At 40.9% G+C, this 20,008-nt stretch overlaps 1 protein-coding gene across 5 annotated transcripts in view; it reads right to left on the bottom strand.

The window, feature by feature from the left end:
- fam120b (family with sequence similarity 120 member B) overlaps positions 1–16,495 on the bottom strand; it is a 16,949-nt gene extending 454 nt beyond the window's left edge. Inside the window, exons 1-14 of one of the 5 annotated variants that reach the window (XM_079339042.1) lie at positions 16,391–16,495; positions 15,917–16,054; positions 14,852–15,042; positions 14,545–14,678; positions 14,253–14,375; positions 13,940–14,131; positions 13,535–13,802; positions 13,260–13,443; positions 11,944–12,045; positions 11,374–11,546; positions 8,901–8,993; positions 5,627–5,833; positions 5,366–5,513; positions 358–628 (exon numbers count right to left, since the gene is read on the bottom strand). In XM_079339042.1, the coding sequence (XP_079195168.1) occupies positions 358–628; positions 5,366–5,513; positions 5,627–5,833; positions 8,901–8,993; positions 11,374–11,546; positions 11,944–12,045; positions 13,260–13,443; positions 13,535–13,802; positions 13,940–14,131; positions 14,253–14,375; positions 14,545–14,678; positions 14,852–15,042; positions 15,917–16,052 (2,222 nt within the window). In that variant the 5' untranslated portion in view covers positions 16,053–16,054; positions 16,391–16,495. The other 4 variants (XM_079339045.1, XM_079339043.1, XM_079339044.1 and 1 more) reach the window with 4 other exon arrangements.
- Between the last annotated feature and the right edge of the window lie 3,513 nt (positions 16,496–20,008).

Genomic DNA, 20,008 nt, shown 5'->3' with positions numbered 1-20,008 from the left:
TTTTTTTTTTGTACCTGTAGTTGTTTCTGAGGTAGTTACAAGTGATGAATTATACAGAGAAGTATACTTCACTTATATAAAAATGATTGACCAATTAAAAATGGTAAATACACCAACGTCAGCAGCTCCATCAAAAAAAATCAAGGTCGATCAAACACTAAAGCATAAACAAGTGAGAAAATATGTCCAAAAAATATTCTTCATAAAGAAATTATGTTATTAAAAAAATTGATGTAAACCCCCCCCCCCCATACAAAATAGTTTTGTAAGCCTAATGCAGGTACTAAACTAGCCTATAGATAAATTAGGAGGAACAAACAATACCACCAGATGAGCAGTATTCTGCATTGGTGTTACCTCGGGGCTAGCTGACATCTTCCTCTACTGCCATGAGATCCTCCTCTGGACTGTTCTGGATGACGGCTAGTGTCGTAGGGCCCTTCATCCTGGTAGTCGGCATAAGAGTGAGAATTAGAGTGAAAATGTTGCCGTCCTCTGTACCCTCCTCCTCTGTGCCCTCCTCGTTGGCCTCCTGTCGTCTCCCCTCGCTCCCTCCATCCTCCTCCGTGTCGTTGGCCTCCTGTCGTCTCCCCTCGCTCCCTCCATCCTCCTCCGTGTCGTTGGCCTCCTGTTAGGTAAGTAAAGTGTAAAGTGAGAGTGTGATAAAACGTGTGATGTCAGACGATAAAAAGTGGTCATGGCAAAGCTAATTAAAGATGATATTGGTTATCCCCCCCCCTTAACTTTCCCTTTAATTTGTTGTCATGGAAATTAAACAACAGGAGCCACAGGTTGGATCAAATACTCGCCACTCGTTTTGTGGACTACATCCTGTGTACACGAGGAGCGCGAACTACCCACTTCGGCCACCGTGGCTCTTTTACACAGGTACTTGAGGAGCTCTGACAGATGTAAAGTTACTTATAGAGTAGATGAATTACCAAAGTATACGTTTAGACCCTTCACAAAGGGTGCTGTTCCTGCTCGACTTGATAGACCTCTGTTCAATGATAAATCCATTCAGGGAGAATGTGGAACATGAACGCGTGCCATGTGTCAATCAGGCCAACAGCACCAAACTGTTACTGTTACTATTTGTGTCTGTTTGGCTTCTGGAAAAGTTTGAGTTTCTCAATTTGCGATTCAACGTAGAACTCATCCAATCAGAGATTAAAGTATGTTACTGTTCTGTCATATACAGAGGCTTTAGTCCTCGAAGCAGGCTCTCTCTCAATTAAGCAATGAAAAGCCCTAAAATAAACCTTCAACAAACAAACCAGCAAAGTTTGAGCAGCAAAGCCATGAACTGAAATATATTAGCAGTTTACCTTTTAAATATTAAGTGAAGAAAGTGCGTGACTCTCATGTGTTCAGACTCATCAATCAAAATGTTTTAATAACAAATATATTCCTGTGCTCAATATTTTTTTTTTTTTTAAAAACTGAAGATTGTGGTTGTAAAAATTTCAGCCATTAGTTCTGAAGAAGAGGAACATCCACATTCTTTAACAGAGTAAAATGTACGTTACTCCACATCGACTGTGACCCAATCTGAAAGTGAAGTTGTTTTCAAATGATCTGTGACAGAAAGAAAGTGAAGAGACGTGGGAGCAGCTACACTGGATCCACTGTTGAATGTAATTGTAAAGGGCAGGCGGCCAGAGGAGATATTTGCTGAGGAGACTAAACATCAGGCCTGATTCCAAACAAAAACCAAACCAGGCCTTCGACTGTACCACATAGCGCCACCACCACTCTCACGCACACACGCACTCTCTCTCTCTTTCACACACACTCCACATCCCCACAGTTCTGTAGTAATGATTGGTGTCTGCGTCTGGCAGAAATGAAACACTGAGGTAGAAAGACTGAACAGCCTTCCATCTATAAAACCAGAAACATCCTCATGAGACCCACAAGGGCAAAAAGCAGACAGTTCGGCGCAATTTCAGAGCGTCTGCGCCAAAATGGCACGCAGAGAAACAATCCCAAAAGGTTTATAAGTCATAGGGTTGAGCAGAAACTACGGGTTCACATTTCATGAGCTGCGACTGAGGCACGACTGTGAACTGTAGAGACACGTCCTGTATCAACAGGGAGCTCGTTTTTGCCTTTAAGTCTGCAGAATACAGTGAACAGCATCATATTACGACTGTGACATCCATGCGCAACAAACCAATATGTGTCTGAAAGGGGAGAATATATGTGAGTATGTGTGAATAATAAAAGGCGCGGGAGGTGACAGGGCAGATCTAAATGCAGCAGATGAGTAGTAAGAAATAAGAAAAGAGAGACAGAGAGGATGAAGAAAATAGAAGGATAAAGACTTATTGAGAGGGAAAAGATTGAGGGGAAGGGGAGCAGAGGGGGCACAAAAGAGAAGTCTGTAATCAGCTCGTTTTGTTGTCTGTCTTAAAATAGAGCTCTCCCAGCCTATAAACAGAAACCTACTATTACTGGTGCACTGACAAAGCAAGTCTCCGACCCGTGCACGTGTGCCTGCGTGTGCGCACACACACACACACACACAGCTGTATTTGTTACCGCTGCAGCACACATGGAGCTTGTTACAGCACGGCCCTCTGGGTAATGTGGTTCTGTGAGGGGCACCAGAGAACTACAACCACAGACGAATCGTCAGATTATAATGATGTATTTCAGAGCTGCCGAGTGTTTTTGCCTTTGAGATCACTGGAGGCCTTCTGCGTTTTCTGTTTTCATGCCGTGATTAGAAACAAAGGCAGGCTCCAAAACATTATCACAGCATTCTAGCCTCCAAAAGAATACAATGTTCCTTCATTTTCTCTCTGTATAATGTCATTTGAAAGTTGACAGTATGGATAAAGAGAGGAAAAAAGAGAAAGCGATTTGATGCATGACTGTGGTAGCATGGTATGAATCTTAACCACTATGCCGCAAGGGTGCCATAGAAACAACAAAACATTTTTTGAATCAGGTCAAAATGTTTTTCTCTCTCTAACTTCATTTAACCAGAATGGTGAAAACGTATTTTACTGGAGATTCTTGAACCAAACAGAGCATATTTATAGGACACGTCATTGTAACTACATGGACAGAAAGCAAGGCTGATGGCTCTGCTTGATGATCTGCACACAGTATGTTTACATGGTATTAGAGAAAAGGTTTATTTACTCTTGCATGTTTACAACTTAACTGGCCCGGAGATGGCCGAGGTGTTCTGCGCATGCTCGGCTCCTGAGTCGGAAACAAAAACGAGACAAGTGAGAACCAAGCTTTTTAAGAGAGACAAGGACACACAGTCTATGTGGCTTCAGATGAAGCTATAACACATACTGAGGTACATGGGTAGAAGGAAAATGGAGAATGGTGAATTGGTACAGTATATGACTTAATAGGTAAACCAGAAAGAAGGTCCACTCCTAGAACTAATTAATAGTGGACAGTGAGCATACCGCCACCTACTGTAATGGAGACAGTCGGGATGTAACGATTTACTCAACTGCTGATACGATTCTTTCACGATTTATTTCACAAAATGAGACTGAAGAAAAATTCACCGGCCAAACATGTTTTATACCAGCCGAAATAACAAATAGTGTTTTTGTGTCACATACACATCTGATACTATACATTTAATTGAGAAAGCATTATGTTCTGTTGAATCAATCACAGATTTAAGTCACAGATTCAATCATTTTATCAGAGCAGGAAATTGACAATACATATTTGCTGGCCTATATTTTTAAATAGGTAGTTCCCAGACCCCTCTGCTCTCTGAAGCCCCGCTTTAGAGAATAATATATTATTATTACAAAAAACAAGTTCTCTCTTGATTTATCTTTGACAACATTATTCACTTCATATAATCAGCCACTGCACTACTCCACTTTATTCTGTTAAGTATGCTTATTTATGGTCTTCATGCACTATTCCACTTTATTCTGTCTGATATCAGGTCTTATATCGTATCCGTCAAAGCACTACGGTCACTTTATTCTTCAGTATTCATCTTTGGTTATACAGAGCTAATACATATTTAGTCTGTTGTTCTATTATCTGCCATGCACCACTATCACTTTATTATTTAGTATCTGCATATAGCTTTATAGTTATATATTCTATTTATATTCTCATTACTGCACTATAGTTCTGTTAGGTCTGTTCATTACTTCATTAAGTTACATTACATATATGCATTATGTCTGATTACATCTTAGTCCAATCACTGTCCACTTATATCTTCTCTGGCACTACATAGTTTACAACAGTCTACTGCATGTCTGTTTACATCATATACGTCTGTTCACGTCTGCTTTCATCTGTTTACATGCATGTCCTTTTACTGTCCTCTGAATCTAACACTGTGACTTGTGTTTTTTAACTTGTACTAACATCTAGACACTTTACTCTCTGCTGTTCCATGTATCTAACTTTAACTTTGTACTAACACTCTTGACACTTATTCTTCTTTGACACTTTATTCTTTGTTGATTGGTTAAATGTTGTAGCACAGTTGCTGCTCTGTGTGCCCTTGAATTGCCCCCCGGGGACAATTACAGTTTTTTGAATTGAATTGAGTTCAATATTATATCTGTACATACAATATGTGTATATGTGTATATCTCTGACTGCTCCTGCTGTGGAGATGTTCACAGACTGAGACTACGGCGACTGAGAGATGACGTTGCTATCGTTAAGTTGGCTGCAGAGAGACAGAACGGAGAAAAGCCGTCCGTGATCTCAGCAGGATCACTTGTGGATCACGGATGAATTGTGTGCTGATGCACTTAAAGTTAAAAGGGGGCATACCACATGCAAGTGTCTGTGTGTGTATGTGTGTGCGTTAGCGATTAAGTATCTGTCATGCTCAACGTGTCATGACAGCAGAGAGTGGAGCAGACAGTGGCAGCTACATAAAACACGCTTAATACAATAGCATAGTTTTGACTTTATGGTTAAACATTTACCTGCTCTGTGGCACATAGCTCTCTGAAATGTACTCACCAAACGGAAAATCTACCTGCATTTGGTGCTTGGCTGGTGTTGATTTCGGACCCTGTTACTGCGATTCATTTTTTAAAGTATCGATGTGAACCGTGAAAACTTTCAATCAATTTTTAACTGCCTCACGATTAATCTTTACATCCCTAGGAGTCAGACACGCTTCCATCAATAAATCGACTCTCCCCTTGTGCTTTCATACTGGGACAGTAGTTCAATAAAACTGTTCTATATAACCCGAGCTCGACTGAAAGTGCATGTAAACGTACTTACACTCAGCTTCAGCCACGGGTTGAAAGGAAGTGTTCACTTGTACTAAAAAGCCGCTCAAGTTAGAAATTGGTGTTGTTGTTAAAAAGGGTTTCTGCTTGTCAGGACTCACCTGTGCGTCTCTCTCTGTATCTGGGTCCTGATGTGGTTTGAAGACTTTGCTCTGGTGGTTTGGGTCTGGACTTCAGGACTTTGCCTTGTTTCATGCATGTTTCTGTGAGTTTTTCTCTCAAGCGGAGAAACAAAGACAAACTGGTGTACTGCAGAGAGAGAAAATTCAACAAGTGGTTGAAACAAAATTTGTTTGTTTTTCCTTCCTCCAACTCGTTCCCCACACACGTGCAGATTCCCCCCGTTGTTTCCCTTCACTCACATCGTTCTCTAGCAGCACAGTGTTGTCTGCAGAGCTATGTGCCAGAAGGTACTTTGAGTGGAACAGACGTCCATCGAAGCATTGCCAAGGCATCAGGGCAGCGCTGGGCAGCGGGCAGCCGCTGGCATAGTTAGCACTCAGCAGGTGGCCCAGTCCCCGGACGAACAGAGATCCCAGCTGCAAAGCACGGCTGCAGAGGACAGGCAGCTAAGAACAGAGGAAGAAAAAGGGATTCATGTTTGGCTGATGGTGAATTACAATCATGAGATGATGCTTGAATGATTCATTCTCTGTCACAACACGTGTGGTTCAAATCTTCAACTTGCCCTCACGACATGGGACAACAGACTCAGGGTGACAACTGGTCACTCCATCATACATGGAAGGAAACATACTGTAGCTGTTTACGTACTAAAGGTATTCTTCTTCTTGTATTAGTCACGATTATTATACTTCCTGCTGGCTTTTTCGTAGTTCAAACCCAAACCCCAATACTTACAGCGTTACTCACTACTTATCTGTGCTCAGTATCAGATACCTGAACTGAAGAAGTCTTTTTGTGATGAGAGTGCAAGCATCCTCAAGAACTCCAACCATGTCTTGCTTTTTGGGTCAAACTTTGAATTAAACAACACAGCTGAGCACTCACGATTGTTTGAATTTGTCTTGGGCGGTGGAGTGAAATGTGCCAAAGGTCTTATCTTTTTAAATACACAAAATGATGTTCCTCCGAAGAGTCAATAAAGGCCCCGTTTTATTCATTGTTTTTACTTATGTTATTGTTTGTGTAGAAATGTTTCTGACCAACAAGTTGAATTTTTATGCTGATGATATGCTTATATATACTTCTCTGAGTCACAGGGTCACTTTAAGCTTGAACGTTAAATGAGTTTGGAATAGTTTAATATCAGGAAGAAGGATCATTGGAGCAGTGTACACAGGTTTCATTGTTGAACGCTGCTTGCTTTATAGCCTGATGTTGTTGTTGGTGTGATGTTTTGTTCTCTGTGTGAATTCTTGTGCTGCTGACTTGACCAGGACTCTCTTTTAAAATAGATTTTTGTATCTCAATTCCTTTTTAAATAGAAATGTTTTTTATTCAATTCACCACCATCACCAAGTTTCCAGGCTGTACACGCTGCTTTATTTCACCAAGCCTCACATTTTGTGGCAACAAAATGTCAAAGGGTTCAATTCACAATTCATTTCCTGCAAAGTTATCAGGACTGATGAAATAAAATCCACAGTTTGATAAATGATTCTATAAAAACATGGTTTAAGATGAATACAGTCTTATTTATATTACAGGCTTCACAGTGCAGGTAAACATCCTGTTTTTTTAAATGGTTCAAGTTACAAAATTTGAGCGAAGCGATTATGGGCGAACAGGTGGAAGATTCTGTTTGCTGACAAAGACGACACAAGTCTGAATAAAAACAAGAAGCAACAAAGAACAGGAGTAGAAGGGAAAAGAAAAGAAGGAGAAGTGAAGAAGCAGAGTGTAAGCTAACGGTAACAACAGCAGGCAGATGTGTGTTTGTGTGAGTGTGTGTCGAGCTCTCACCTGTCCCTTGGCAGATAGTACTGATAACAGTGATTACACACACATGCACACACTAACGCACACATGCACACACACACACACACCTGGCCCTGCCTGCCACCTGCTTCCAGGCAAACACAGCTTCACCTTCTGAAGACAATAAACTACTGGACTGAGCTACAAAAGCCTGAAGGCGTACAAACACACACACGCAGTGTACCACACAAGCATGGATGCGACCCCGCTCAGAGGGAGGGTGTTGAACAACCAGCAGCAAAGGACACCAGAGAAGAGATAAAGAGCAACAAGACAAAAGAGGCAGGAAAAGAGAAAGTGGCCCAGTATGAAAGAAGAAGAACATGAGAACGCAGAGAGTGTGACAGAGACAAAGGCAGTAACGTGTGTGTGTGTGTGTGTCCAGCGGGGCGGAGGGTACTTGGTGTAAATAGCTCCATGTGGTGAGCGTCAGCCAGGAAAGGAAGCCAGAAAGGCGGCTGTCGCCAGCACACTCTCTGTTTCACAAACACACACACGCCACAATCACAGTCCCTTGAGGAGCAATGTTGCAAAAAAAACCCTACCCACGACCACTTTACCCTAAACACACACACACACACACACGCACGCACACACACACGCACTCATTTTCAGTGGAAAGTAATACATTTTTCCCACAAATGATTTATATATTATCGGTTCAGTTATTCAATAAAAATCTTAGTTTGTACGGGTGAGATGTGGCTTAATGTACTGCTGTGTGTGTATGTGCAGGCTGCACACACATCTGACCTCAGGTGATGTTGATCACCGGGTGTAAAAGATTCAACATTCATCTGTTCAGTTAGCGTTTGAGTTAATTCACATACCAGTCTCTCTCTCTGTGAACTTTCCCTTCAACTGGGAACCTCTCTCAGTCAGTATTCAAATCAAGGCACAGCCATAATTATATTGCAGGAAACAGATGAGCAGCAGAAATACAAATTACTAGACACAAGTATTGTAATTAAGCACTTAAAATAAATGGGGCTACATGCGACAAGGCAGTAAAAAGACTCTCCCACCCTCTGATCTGTGAGAGCTCTTGAGTCATATCAACCAAGCTAAATGAAGACTGTGTGAGAAGACAGCAGTAACAATGCTCGCTGTGTTGTCACTGTAGCTGGCAGCACAATGGTGCTTCCAGTGTTGCCACTTCCTTTGGTTTTACTTTCACACAGCCGCAGTAATCCTTTAAAAAGGCTTTGGTGTGTCAAGGTGATCAAAACAAAGTTTTTCCTACAAGTTTGGCTTTGATTTAAATGATTATGAACTCCAGCAGATAAAAACAGCTTTATTGCTTAACTTCAGCTGTGAAAATGATGTGATATGTTTTTCTTATTTTAATATTCAAAATTACATTTTTTTTTTTGTCCAACATCTGCAGTTTTCCCACAACTGTTTTTTTTAATGGTTTTGTGGTTTGTTTGATTGTTTTTCCTGGAGACTCCACCAGCTGCTTGTTTACATTTCTCTTTCATTTTTCTCCTCACTCTCTATTACTGGAAACATTCACTGACTTTGTTTTTTGTAAACTACACGAACAATGTCTGCTTGCAACAGGAAACAACAACTGTATGTTTCAGATTTTTTTTTTTTGGGGGGGGGGGGGACTAAAATGAACAATAATGATTACATACTATTTTCTATATGAGTGTGCGTGTGTGTCTGTGTGTGTACGTGTTTGAAACTGACCTTGATGTTTTTCAGCTCCTGAGAGGATATTAAGGTCAGACACACAGCCTGACTCAGGTAAGCATCTACGTCCTCTTGAGACAAGGTTTGTACCTGAAAACATTCAGACACCAGCACACACACACACACACACACACACACGCGCGCGCGCGCACGCACACGCACACGCACACGCACACACAGACACACACACAGGTTTTTATAGCTGACCAATTCAATCACATCCCAGAGTGTCGTGTGTGGGGGTCGTTTTGTTTTGTCTGCTTTCTTTGCAACAACTAAACAGACAAAGAAACAATGCAGAATGCAGGAACAAGGCTGCCCAGTTGCGTGTACAAAACAAACAAACTCTGAAGCTGTTTAAATAGAAGAGTGAAGAGGGAACGTGAATGCCGCAGCGATCAGACAACAACAGCTACTGTTGTCTGTCTGCAAGTCTGGCTGATTTGATTGTCTGCCCCTCTAACAGTCTGTCTGCTCATACTTCATCCATTTCAATGACTGCCTCTAAATGTCTGTCTATCGCTCCACCAGAAACCAGCCCCTCTCATCAATCGCACTTTTATATAGAATTAAGATTCAATGCGATCTAACCTTCTGAGGTGAAGAGTTAACATCCTCTGAACTGTTCAGTAGAAGCTCCACTTATTGTAAATTTGACTCTGTTACACAGCGTGAACTGTGATAACACCATCCCTTCATAAACACTCTTCAGAGGTCCAGCTGTCCCGCTCCAAGACATTTACTCTTCAGTTAACATGTTGATTTCAAGATCAGACTGAAGAATCAGTAAACCATTTAAAGCTTTTTCTTTTATGCCAAAAAGGGAAGTCTTTAAAAGAAAGGGTTAAAATTAGACAAGAGTTCGAAATTACTTGGGCATGATAGAATGATGTAAGATTAACAACCTCAAGTGAATTGCATTGTGGCTAATGCTGGCATAAAGGTTTTGACGTGGACAACGATCTTGTGGTTTAAAGAAAGGAGAACATCTTGGATCCTGGAGAATTGATTTTAACACTCAAGAGTCAATTCCATGTCACTTTGATCATACTCGGAATGAAATGCTGTTCTCAAATGAGGAACACACTGGAATTAAAAAAAAAACAAAAACATACATGTTCTTAAAAGAACAAAGCGCACGATAGTTTAAAATGGGACACGGGAAAATAAAACAGCAGTTAAGCGGATCTTCTGACAACATGTGATTTAAAGTGTAACATCCCTTGTTGATGGTCTGTTCTGGGTTGTTTTGATTTGGCTTGGTGTCAGCTTCTTCACCCACTGAGTGCCCAGGGGAACCGGGGCATAACAATGTTTAGATTGAAGCATTAACTCTGAAATATGCAACAAAACATTTGGGATTAACGTCTTAGAACAGAAACATAAGAACGGTTTGTTGTGGCAAAAGTCTATCTAGAATAATTTCTGTTTAACTTGTGCAAAATGACGCACGTACCTTCGTCCTTGTGATGGAATGAATTAATCTCTGCTATTTTAAAGCTCAATCAATTGACGTAAAACCCCAGAGACAAACCATGAGCACAAATCTTTTGCTTCTTCGGACACTTTGAACAGCGATCACAGAGTTGGAGTTTTTCAAAACAAGGCTTTACAACAAGATCACAAACAGCAGAAAGGTTTATCGTTTCACATTTGCTACCAAAACAAAGAAACAATAGCTGTATGGTGAATTAAGAAATGGCTCTTAAGATATTCAAGCCCGTGGATGGTTATCTGAGCAGTTGTTGACGTAAGAGCTCGAGCTCCGAAGAGCCGCGTCTGTGCTTCACCTGGCCACTCAGTGGGTGAAGAAGCTGACATCAAGCCATAACAAAACAACACAGAACAGACCGTCAACAAGGGATGTTTCACTTTTAATCCCAAGTTGACAAAAGGGCAGAATGACTGTTGTATATGTTACAGGTGTAAATCTCCAATCAAAAGCTGTCTTGTGTGTTTAAGTAGTCACTCAAAACATTTGGTCTTTTACTTTTTGTTTACACAAATCAGCAGGAGTAGCTTTAATGACCAAACACCACATTATCTTGACTGAGATGCCTCAATAAACCGATCACATTGTGCTCGATTCATTTCATTCAGAGATGCAGCCCAGCCGAAGGAGATTAAAAGATGTCTCAGTGGAACGACCAACAGGACAGAAGAGAAGGGCGTCATTGATGTACCACTAGTCTTACATCAGAGAAAATCTATTTACACATTTTATGATATAATAGAGTAAAAAAGTCCATGATAGACTCTATGGACTGCAAGTTCAAATTGTTGATTTGTGTTTTCTGTTTTTCTGTCAGAGTAGAACACAGACTGTTAGGTTTTTTTAATGCTCTCTGTGCATTGATTTGAGTTTGGCCTATGACCTCAGTTTTCTTTCTTGTGTCTGTGCTTTCAATACCAAATCAAGAGATAAATGTTATTATATATATATACTAAAGAAAGAGAAAGGTGACTTTACCTGGAGGGCAATGTAAGTGACAAGGCACAGAGCAGCCAGGAGAGAGTCTTCGATCACTCCATGCAACTCTGAAAAGTCCTGACAGTCAAAAATTGAGAGGAAGGACATCAAGCGGAGTGCAGACACGTCGGGGCCAGTGCCGAACCAAAGTAAGTCCAGACTGGGCTGATCACCTTCACAAATGCACAGGGAAGAAGAACTGTTCACACTGGGAATGTCATAAGCCTTTAATAAAGCAGCCTGTTGGGTCTGGTTGATTAAAAATGCATAAAAAATAAAAAGAACATTTCCCAATCTCTGATCTCTTATCTCTTATGTATTGGCCTAAATCGGACCCAAACTGGCCACGCCATTCTGCACATGCTCCACAGTGTCGAGGATATCTCCATACGTTAGAGGGACTGTGGCGACTGGCAAGTGTATGAAATGTACTGAAGTGTAAAGGCTGAATCCAGCTTTAATAGTAGCTGGACTTAACTGTGCGTTGAAATGTACTTGTTGAAATCGTTTTTCTTAATTGTGAGCTAAGGAAAACACAGAGCATTAAACAGAAACAAGCAGGAGCAGTACCTGGGAGACTGATAGGGACAGGATGGACCACGTCAGGTTCCTTCAGAGGGTTTCCAGGGTATACAAACCATTCCCTGATCGCTGGAGAGTCATCACCGCAGCCTGAACAAATGAATAGCCACAGTTACAGTTTTGATTTTGTTCATAGCACTGAACGTATTCTTTGCTTTATAACCTCATGTCCTGAAAGGTTGGGATTTGTGTAAAATGTAGATAAATACAGGATGTGATGTGAGACATTGACACTCCACATTTCATTGAAAATGACACAAAGACAAGATAACAAATGTTGAAACTAAAACTGAACTGGTAAAAAGAAATGTTTGCAAAATAAAAAATAGCCATTTTGAATTTGATGCAACATTTGTAAACATTTTGGAGAGGTGACCAATTCTTGTCATTTTGAAACTGGAATGTTTTAGCCTCCTTGTTAAATATAGGATCTCAGCTGTTCAACAGTAAACAGTCTCCTTTGTCTTGTGTTATGCTTCATAATGCTCCAGTGTGACTAGTCAGTACTGTACGGAGGCAAGTTTCAGATTTTCTGTCTACCGAGCCAAGCTGTTTAATATTTCAAGAATGTAGTTTGGCATCATCCTGCTGAAACAAGCTAATTAGCAGCATATGTTCCAAAACCTGTATCTATGGTTCAGCATCAACTGAGCCTTTACAAATGTGCACTAATGCACTAGCATAGCATCACAGACGCTGGACTTTGAAATGTGCGCTCTCCTCTTAAGCCCTGAGAAGAAAGCGTCAAGGATTTCCAAACAGAAAGTTACATTTAGACATTTGTTTTTGGTTTAAATGAGTCCAGACCCATAAAATACATTTCTTAAAAGGTTTATTATCAGTTTCCTCTTTGTGTGTTAAGCGTTTCAGCTTGCATTTGTCTATGTAGAAATGAACTGTGCTCAAAGAGACTGGTTTTGGAAGTGTTCCTGAGCCCATGCAGTGACTGAGAGTAGTTTGTGTTAATGCATTGCCATCTTAGAGCTGGTCGTTTTTTGTCCTTGTCCCCTGACCCCTGCATACAGAGATTTCTTCAGATTCTTTTCATGATATTATAAACTGTAGACAACAACATTTAAGAGTTTATTTGCAAGATTTGTTCAGCACCAACTCGACTGCCTAACATGAACTTTACCTTTACACATGCATTCTTATTTTCTGGCATGTTACTTTTCTGCCAGGCTAAGCTTTCTGACTATCTGCATGGTTTTAACAGAGTGCATGTGTGTGTGTGTGTGTCTGTGTCTGTGTCTGTGTGTGTGTGTGTGTGTGTGTGTGTGTGTGTGTGTGTCTTTAAGTCCTACCATCATGGCCGTGCAGCAGCACCAGCCCATAGATGCGTTGTCTGCAGGGCTTGTAGACGAGCGCCTGAGGCAACAGTTCAGTGTCCTCTGCATCCTCTAGAGAGTTGCTACATTCAATGACGCCTTCACACACAATATTATAAACCATGAAACCCTCTGCTGCCACATGCTTCTCCCTACAGGCCTTAGGAAAATCAGAAAGAAAAAGAAAATGCAAACTCTGTGGCTTTGTTGCTGTCAAATCATCAGAAAGGGGAATGAAAAACAGAGCATACCTTTAATATTTCTGGACTAACGTGTTTCTCAAATGCAGAGGCAGAGGATAGTGCAGAGTCACCCTGCAGAAGAGCTTCCTGTCCAGGGAGTATATATGAGCTAATTCCCCTCTGCAACAGTTTACTGAGAGGAGCTGACAGGTTCAGGGAATGAAGAATAAGCTCAACATCTCCCCGCTCTCTCCTCCACAACGAGCTCACAAAGTGGGATACAGCGAGTACCATCTGCCCCTGAGGAGCACCAGAGTGTGATGCAGGGTTGTTAATCCTAGGAAACAATTACATTATATAGATGGATGTATCCAGTGTTCTTGGTCAATAACATTTATCTTGAAGAGGATATGAAAGACATGTTCACTAAATATTTCTACATTAAAACGTTTTTTAAAAAAAAAGGCAAAACACCTGTAAGTTGAAATTGCATTGTTCCTGATGTGCTGCATCTGCTCCACAGACACCACATCGTTACCGAGGAGACAGGCCAGCAGTGGTAGCTGGTTAACATCCAATCCAATGGTCTGACAGAGCCTCTGTCGGTTGTACAGGACTGTAGTAAGGCTGTGAATTTTCAGCTTTGCCACAGATAAGTAGGGGGCACTTCAGAAGATACAAACACATGTTCACTCAGTCAGCTTACACATGTTTCCATGACTTTCAAATGTATTATTAACTTGGTTGTGTCCAAAAGTATACAAACATGATGCTGATTCAAGAACACCTGTCATATATGATGAAGTCTGTGTCCTGTCCCAGGATGCCCATACTTTTATGTTGTTGAGCAAAGCTTGCAATCTCATAGTCAGCCTCCCGCACTGAGCAAAACACCTCCTGACCCAATAACCTGTAAAAAAAACGCCAAATTTACATTAGAAAACCAACTACTGAGTCTCCATCAGATATTAGATAAAACCTCATATCATGTTTGATCCCTCACCATTACATTTTAGAATGCAGTGTAACAGTTATGTACATTGGGGCTCATGCAATCAATACACCTTGTAGATGCTGACCTGAGAGCAAAGCGAGTGAAAGATGCCAGACCAGAAGGAAGACAGAAGAGTTCTCGCCCAGGCTGCTCACCGTGGGTCTTCACGTGAAGAAATAGTTTAGAAATCTCTTCATTCACTCTGAGTCTCCTTTTCACCTGCAGACACAAGAGTGTGAAGTGTACAGAGACAGGATTATCATCCTCTATATTTAAGTTAAAAAAGTGCTTGACAATAAACTGTTACTACAAAAAAGACGAATGTTAAGTGGAAACATTTTTCGACAACCATGTGTGTTCTAAAATACAGTAAAAATGATTCTCTTCCTCACCCACTCTTTTCTTTTCTGCTCTTCCACCACCCCATCAAAAAAGAAGACCAGTCTTATTCCTGCTGAGGTGAAAGCTTCCACCCAGCTCCTGAGCACCTCCATGTACTCCTTCCACTGGCCTCCACACACCCAGTCCTTACACGAGTACCAGTGGCGAAGGCATGCCATCCCATCCACGACAAGTGTTGGGCCTAAATGAGAGCGAGAATACACATGTAAAAAATAAAGTCTGTATGCTATAAAACATCATTCACATCAAACATCTTAAAATGTACTCTTATTTTATTAATCTCAATGAGGTTTTTTTCTTCCTGGTTAAAAAATGTTAAATTTAAAAATAAATATGCACAAAATATGTCCACTTCACTTTTCCCAAGGTTTAAGCTTGAAGAGCATCCTGTTTTTCACTACATCCTACCAAAATACTCCTTCAAACAATTAGCCTTGACTGTCATTCATTTTACTTTATGTTCCTACATTCCTTCACTTATCTTAGTCTCAGCACTGACTCTATGGCTATATAAATGCTGTAAAGACCAGCAAAATGCATAGTGTTACTTATACCACCAGGTTCTATAAGAGAAACTGAATCACTTCCTTGATATCCCTACACTGCGCTTATCAAAACAATGTTTTTACTACATCCAGATGTTCAATATTTTGGAATTAAAGTGTACAGTTAAAGTTCTTCTCATTAATTGTAAAAGACCTGTGTGCTTTCACACTGGTTGCATTGTCTAAATATAGGATTTTAAAAAATCTTAATAGGCAGAGCAGGTGAGCAACTTACTTACTTTTTCACAGTATGTGCCTTTAATGATAGGTGAGCGAAATAACATAATAACGACATACTGTGACTTGAAATAAGCAGTGGACAGGTGTTATCTGTACTGGTGGATACAAATGTGAGTTATCTATTATTGTCAGTGTTTGCTGTATTTAACAGTGTTTAGTTTGAGGTTCACCTGTAAAGACAGGTGGTTGGTAACTGGTTTAACATCAGTATTAATAACTCTTCTTCCCTCGGTGAACTAGTGGAGTTATTCTGTGATTTATAAACTCAACTGTGGCTGTTAGCTGGGACTGTGAAGCCCTGCTGTGTTTTGTCAACATGTTTTCTGGCCATTTCTTTGAGGTTCACCGTGACGCAGGCATCCTGACAGCTGTTCTCCATAAACGACTGAAGACCTCTCACACCCATCTCTGCAAGGAAGCAGAAACACAATGTATTCATAGTGAACTGTGTTTCAATGTGAGCTAACGAGGTCTGTAACTAGCAGATCATTTACTATTATATGCATTTGGACCTAATTTCAATTGTAAAATATTTCACATATTTTGGAGATGGAAAGAGCCTGTGTATAGGTTATACATGAACTCAATCTCAGTCTCTTGCAGACCTGGATGCTCACAGTTAGCTTAGCTTCTAGCCAAAACAGTCTTTATTCAGGCGCTTCCGCGTTATCAACTCGTCTTGCAACAATTTCTATCTGTACATATGCTTGCCCCTGGCATAGCTTTCACATAGCACAAACTTACTTTAAACTCTTGGTGTACGCAAGCAGCATGTGTTCAGGTTTTGTTTATATGCGTCCAATCCAATTTACTTCCTGTGTGATCCGGGTGAGGCGTCATGACGTTGCAAAACAAGGCACACGTGCTGGGCGCGAGCACGGGCGCAAGGACTGAGGCGTCAGTAAAAAAAGTGGTGATTTAGTTGTTAAATTTTCCGTGTGGTGATTAATCCTGAAATAATAGACGCAATTGGAATCACTCCGTCACGTATTTGGCTTTTTATTTATATGATCACAGTTTTGCAAAAAAAATAAAAAAAACTCTTGATTTTGCATGATGGAGAATAGACCATTGAGGTTTTGTGGGCTCAGTCCTCTCATAATAACTCCCCAGGCCAGGATCAGAGGCAGGCTAATTGCTCTCCTGGAGAATAGGGGGTCTATTCTAGAGTCAGAAGATATTAGGTCTACCTTCTAAACACAAGGCCCCCCTTCCTCTCCACTCTATTGTGCGAGTAGAGCAAGACTAAAAAAGGGACATATGCTGGATGTCAGTCCAGCTGTCAGCATCTGTCGTTCCTCAGCCAGATGCTCTGTGGGCTGTAAGGACAATCCACCCCTCCCAGTCAACTGATCTTCAAGTAAGGAGGGGCTGTGTTGTAAATCTGCCCCCCCACCTCAACCCCCCTGAATGTAGTTTTGACCACTGGACTCATGGAGACCACATGATTCTGACATCAAGTTGACCAGTGTTTGTGTCTCAGTACCCCCCAAAACATATAGCTTTTATGATCAAGTTTCCATTTGAGATGTACAGCATCACTGGGGAGAGTAGCTCTATACCTGTGCAGGTGTTGAATCTGCTGCTTTATGTCTTATTATCATGGTCCTCCTGAAGTTAAGTTTACATGTTAACCATTGAGCTTAAGGCCAGCAGGGATTTTCTTCAGTTTAGATCCAAGTTGGTAGCTAGGGTATTTGAATTGCTTCTTTTATTTGCTAAAATAAAGAACACCTTACAATGTACCACACATAATCAATACAAACCAAACAAAGCCCAAACATTGGGAAAAAGACAATATATTTTAACATATGAGAATAATGCCAAGACAATATAATTTAGCTTTATCTTTTCAACTGACCCACTAATAATATACCATTAATTCCATCCATATACATTTACTCTGTTGTGTTTTTCTCTGAATAACGGAACAAAATCCTATTGATCAGCAAGAGTGAATCTACGGAGCCGGAATAATAACCAGTCAGCTCAATATGCTTTCCAATAATGAGGACCCTAGGAAAAATAGCTCCGCTAATGGGGATCCAAACTAACAAACAAACTAGAAGTGAAAAAATTAACCAAAAAAAAGTAACAAGACTAATGCCATAATAAAAAGATTAAAAGTAAGATACAACTTTTTAAACCAATTGCAGTCCCACAGCAACGTAATGCTCTTATCAAAATTAAATGACCTTATTATCAATTATAAAGAAGATAATATGGTATCTGATCTAGCTCACAAGGTATATAAACCTGCTCTTTCTCAGGACCAGACATAATAGTTTCTGACTGTTTTTAAAGAAAAAATAGTATTTCCACAACCTTAACACGTTTGTCTCATCCTTGAAACTATAAATACCACAAAGTACAGAAATACTGAATTAATTAACCTGCACGTTTTTTTTGGGGGGGGGGGGTTGTTCAATTCTGATACACTTTATTAATCCCTGAGGGAAATTCTCGTTTCAGAAACATGCTTCTCACACATGCACAAAAAGGACTGAACGTGCGTTAGTGGAGAGATGTCAGAGTGGGGCTGCTACACACTGCTACGCTGGGAGCACATCAGAGTAGTTGGTAATCTGGTGCCTTGCTCAAGGGCACCTCTGCAGTACTCATAAAGTGCTCTGGCAACTCTCCAGCCACCAGACCAACTTCCATATTATGGTCCGCATTGGGACTTGATCTGGCGACCCTCTGGTTCCCAATACCAAGTCCCTATACGGACAACATCTACATGTGAACACAAAGGCAATAAATAAAAAGAGAATATAATAATTCTCACCCAGTCAGTGTGTTTTAGTTTGCTGTCTTTTCATCTTTTCAACTTGCTTCTCCTCTTCAGTCTCCTCCCATTTAGGGATCCTCCCCCCTGTTGCATCCCTCCTCCCTTCACCCCACTCCTGACCAAAGCTTGACTCAGGAGAAACAGAGGCAGATGTTCCAGGAGCACACGACTGCCCTCAGCCCTGCCCCCCCAACACCTCCCATTTGTACTGGATCAGCAGTTAACCCCTGGAAAGAATTGACCATACAAGCAGGCACACACACACACACACACACACACACAAACAAACACGCACACACACACACACACACACACACACACACACACACACACACATACACACACACACACACACACACACAAAGAACACCGCTGCACAAATCTGTACAGGCTCAACAGTTGTCCAACTGAATGAACTGCATACACACACACACACACACACACACACACACACACACACACACACATTTCTACACACCAAATGCTGACCAAATCCTCTCAGTGTCCCTGATAGTAGCCACCCTGGGGTCAGGCCTGGTGTCAGCGTCCAGGGCCTGGGGTCTCTGTGGGCAGCTGGCCTAGCTAATCCTGCTGCTGGAGGCCACTGGTTCTCAAACTAAAGGCCAAGGACCCCTGGGGAACCACAGGCCAGGATCTCATGGAGCAGGGAGAGTGTGATTTGTTTGTTTAAAGTTCATTAAAGATTACATTTAGAATGTAATGGTGAGCAATACTTTAATGGTGACAATTTAACAATTTATGAGAATAAAATACAAAGTACTATACCAAAATACTACATAATGGTTGATGATAGGAGCGCACTTTTAAAAGAGAGACAAATCATGACTCTCACGGTGTAGGCAATAAAAAATACTGTTTTTTCAAAAACAATATTATTCATATATACATTAAATCAAAGCAATAGAAAAAGCAGATGAGTAAAAAATAAATTCGCTGTAGTGTTGAAATAAAGATTTTAACTCTAGAATTTGAGATAGCTGCTAAAATATTGATACTACACATGGATTTTCACTTCTTTAAAATATCATCATAGCCCAGACAGTATAAAGATGCAGCATTTGTCTAAAACAATATCAAACACGGGTTGTCCTTGAGATCTTCTTCAGTTGCTTATTCCGACATCCAACACACAGCGGAAGACTATTCTTCCGCTGTGGGAAATGGCCGACAAACATCCATCCATCCATCCATCCATCCATCTATCTATCTATCTATCTATCTATCTATCTATCTATCTATCTATCTATCTATCTATCTATCTATCTATCTATCTATCTATCTATCTATCTATCTATCTATCTATCTATCTATCTTGCATAGGACACCCTTGACGACCTATAACTGACCACTAAAAATGCTGCAATGCTATGTGCAACGGTGTGTGTGTATCCATGTGTGTTCATGTGTGTGGGTAGTCGGTGTGATGGCAATATTGTGGAGGTTCCCACGATGGCAATCCATCCATTTCTTGGCACACACGCACACAAACACAGCCTCACAAACACACAGGCCATATGGTCACCCCATACCCCTTGGATGCCTTCACTGTG

Source organism: Symphodus melops, assembly GCF_947650265.1.
Source record: "Symphodus melops genome assembly, chromosome: 3".
In the NCBI taxonomy this organism is placed as follows: domain Eukaryota; kingdom Metazoa; phylum Chordata; class Actinopteri; order Labriformes; family Labridae; genus Symphodus; species Symphodus melops.
The sequence above is the reverse complement of the archived record's forward strand: the minus strand, read 5'-3'. Positions and strand labels throughout refer to the sequence as shown.